The 2,489-nt window shown below is 46.6% G+C and overlaps 1 protein-coding gene across 1 annotated transcript; it reads right to left on the bottom strand.

Moving 5' to 3' along the window:
- Positions 1-3: 3 nt before the first annotated feature.
- LOC110288882 (14-3-3 protein eta) lies at positions 4-557 on the bottom strand (the record flags this gene model as incomplete). The annotated part of the gene is made up of 2 exons (XM_021155123.1): positions 466-557; positions 4-302 (listed from the first exon to the last, which is right to left on the bottom strand). Coding segments are annotated over exons 1-2 (391 nt in total), but the record flags the coding sequence as incomplete, so codon positions are not given.
- Positions 558-2,489: the final 1,932 nt, after the last annotated feature.

Below are 2,489 nucleotides of genomic sequence, written 5' to 3'. Positions count from 1 at the left end.
CGCCCTTCATTTTCAGGTAGAACACTTTGCTCTCATACTGAAAATCATTGCAGTTCTTGATAAGGAACTTGTCAAGCAGAGCCAAGACATCATTACAAACTGTCTCCAGCTCCTTTTCAATCTTCTCCCGGTAGGCTTTAACTTTCTCCAACTTCTTCTCGTTCCCATCTGCCATGGTTTTCTGCTCAATGCTACTAATAACCCTCCAAGAAGATCGCCTGGCACCAACTACATTCTTGTAGGCCACAGAGAGGAGATTTCTATCTTCATTAGATAGGGGTTCATTCAGCTCTGTCACCTGCCTTTCAATTGCCTGAAAGCAAGCCCACATTCACCCCGAGGGAAGCTAGGCACGGTGGTGAGCATCAGTGAGCCCAGCATTTGACAGGTAAGGCAGCAGCATCGGAGTTCAAGGCCAACCTCTTCTATTTAATGTGTTTGAGGCCATCCTGAGATGCATGAAACCCTATAGCCTTCATGGTGGAGGCCATATGGTCGTAGCGCTCCGCCTGCTCCGCCAGTCGCGCCCGCTGCAGCAGCTGCTCTCGATCCCCCATGTCGCTCGTGACTCGGCCTCGCCTCCCACGCCCACACCGCCTGCTCACTCGCTCGCTCGCTCGCTCGCCCGCCCGTCCGCTTCCCGGTCGCCGCCTAGGCCGCTACAGTGCACGCGCACTGGCTCGCTGGCTGGAGGGAGGCTGCAGTCTGCGCCGCCGCTCGTGCCTTCTCTCTGGCTGGCTGTATGCGCTGTGGGGAGCGCCGCGGAGCCGCCTGGAGAGGATAGGGGGCACAGCAGGCGGGCGGGCGGGCGGGGAGAGGACTTTTTCTTTAGGGAAGGAATTCAATTGTGCTGCAACATGTTAGATGCTACAGGTGGAGCAGAGTCATATAATGTTCTCTGTATCATGTGTAGGCTCACCTACTAATGTACAAGGATTGGACAATGTTCCAGTGCAACAGTCACAGAAAAACCTATCAGGTCTAATGAATTCTACANATGATGTCATTTTTTAACAGCTGAGTAATACTCCGTTGTGTAAATGTACCACAGTTTCTTTATTCCTTCTTCTGTTGAAGGACACATAGGCTATTTGCAGTTTTGGGTTAATATAAATAGAGCAAAAATAAACATAGTTGAGCATGTCCTTATGGTAAAATTAAGCATCCTTAGGGTATAGACCCAAGTTGGACCTGGAGGTAGATTGATACTCAACTTTCTGAGGAACTACCATACTGATTCTAATAATGGCTGTGCAAGTTTGCACTCCCACCAGCAACCGAAGAGTGTTCCTGTTCCATAACCTCACTGTGTTATTGATTTCTGATAGGTCTGTCTTTTTATGTTCCTCAACCAGGTTCCCTTGCAGTTTCTAATATTCTTTTATAGTTTTGTGTACTTAGTGTTTTGATTGTTATATGTCCAGGAGACTCTCTTTTCGGTTTTAATAAACTGATCTTCAGACTGATTCTTCTAATTTTGCAACTATTACTTTCTCTAGAATAGGAAAATTTTCTTCTATGGTTTACGTAAAAATATAGCTGAAATGCCCAAAAAAAGGGGAGGTAGAACCTATAGAGACCATATCCAGAGGTTAGGCATGGCCTTGCGTTGCAGGACAGGGCCACCCACCAATCTCAAATTTTCTAATCCAGAAATATTCCTGTCAAAAGGAAGAACAAGGACGACAAATGGAGCAGAGATTGAAGGAATGGCCATCCAGGGACTGCCCTACCTGGAAATCCACAATGTCTGCAGACACTAAACCAAACACTCTTGCTATGGTCAAGAGGCATTTGCTGACAGGAACCTCCTGTGATGGTTCTTTGTGAGGTGTGGCCAGCAACTGACCTTTGGAGCCAGCCATTAGACTGAGCTCAGGGAATCTGGTAGGGGAGCTTAGAGGAGCAGAAGGGGGATTGCAACTCCATTGAAAGAACAGCATCTGTTGCCAAGTCAACCCAGGACTCCCCAAGTCTAGCCCACAAACCAAGAAGTGTACTGGTAAGAAACTATAGCTTCAGATACATTGTAGCAGAGAATGGCCTTGCTTGACAGCAAAGGGAGGGGGGCTCTTGATCTTGTAGAGGTTTGATGTCCCAGTGTAGTAGAATGCTGAAACAGTAGGGCAGGAGAGTGTGCAAAGTTGGGGGTGCACCCTCATACAGGCAATGTGGAAGGGAACAGGGCAGATGGCGCTTGAAAGGTTGGTGGAAGGGTAGCCAGAATGTGGTATTTCATTTGGAATGTAATCTAATGGAATGATTAATATGTAAAATTTAAAAATACATATATGCAATCCATTTAATTTAAATAATAAAGCACAAACACAGATGCCATGGTGAAAACACGCCAGCTCAGAGAGTCAGGGAAAGCACCCAGCTGACCTTCCTACTCTGCTAATCTCTAAGAAGGAAAGCATTCTTTCTCCCTCTCCACACTGTCTTAAATATCCTTCAACATAAGAACCTTCCTTTGGTTTAGTTATATT

Source organism: Mus caroli, unplaced genomic scaffold, assembly GCF_900094665.2.
Source record: "Mus caroli unplaced genomic scaffold, CAROLI_EIJ_v1.1 scaffold_24936_1, whole genome shotgun sequence".
Taxonomy (NCBI): Eukaryota; Metazoa; Chordata; class Mammalia; order Rodentia; family Muridae; genus Mus; species Mus caroli.
This window is presented reverse-complemented; position numbering and strand designations above follow the sequence as displayed.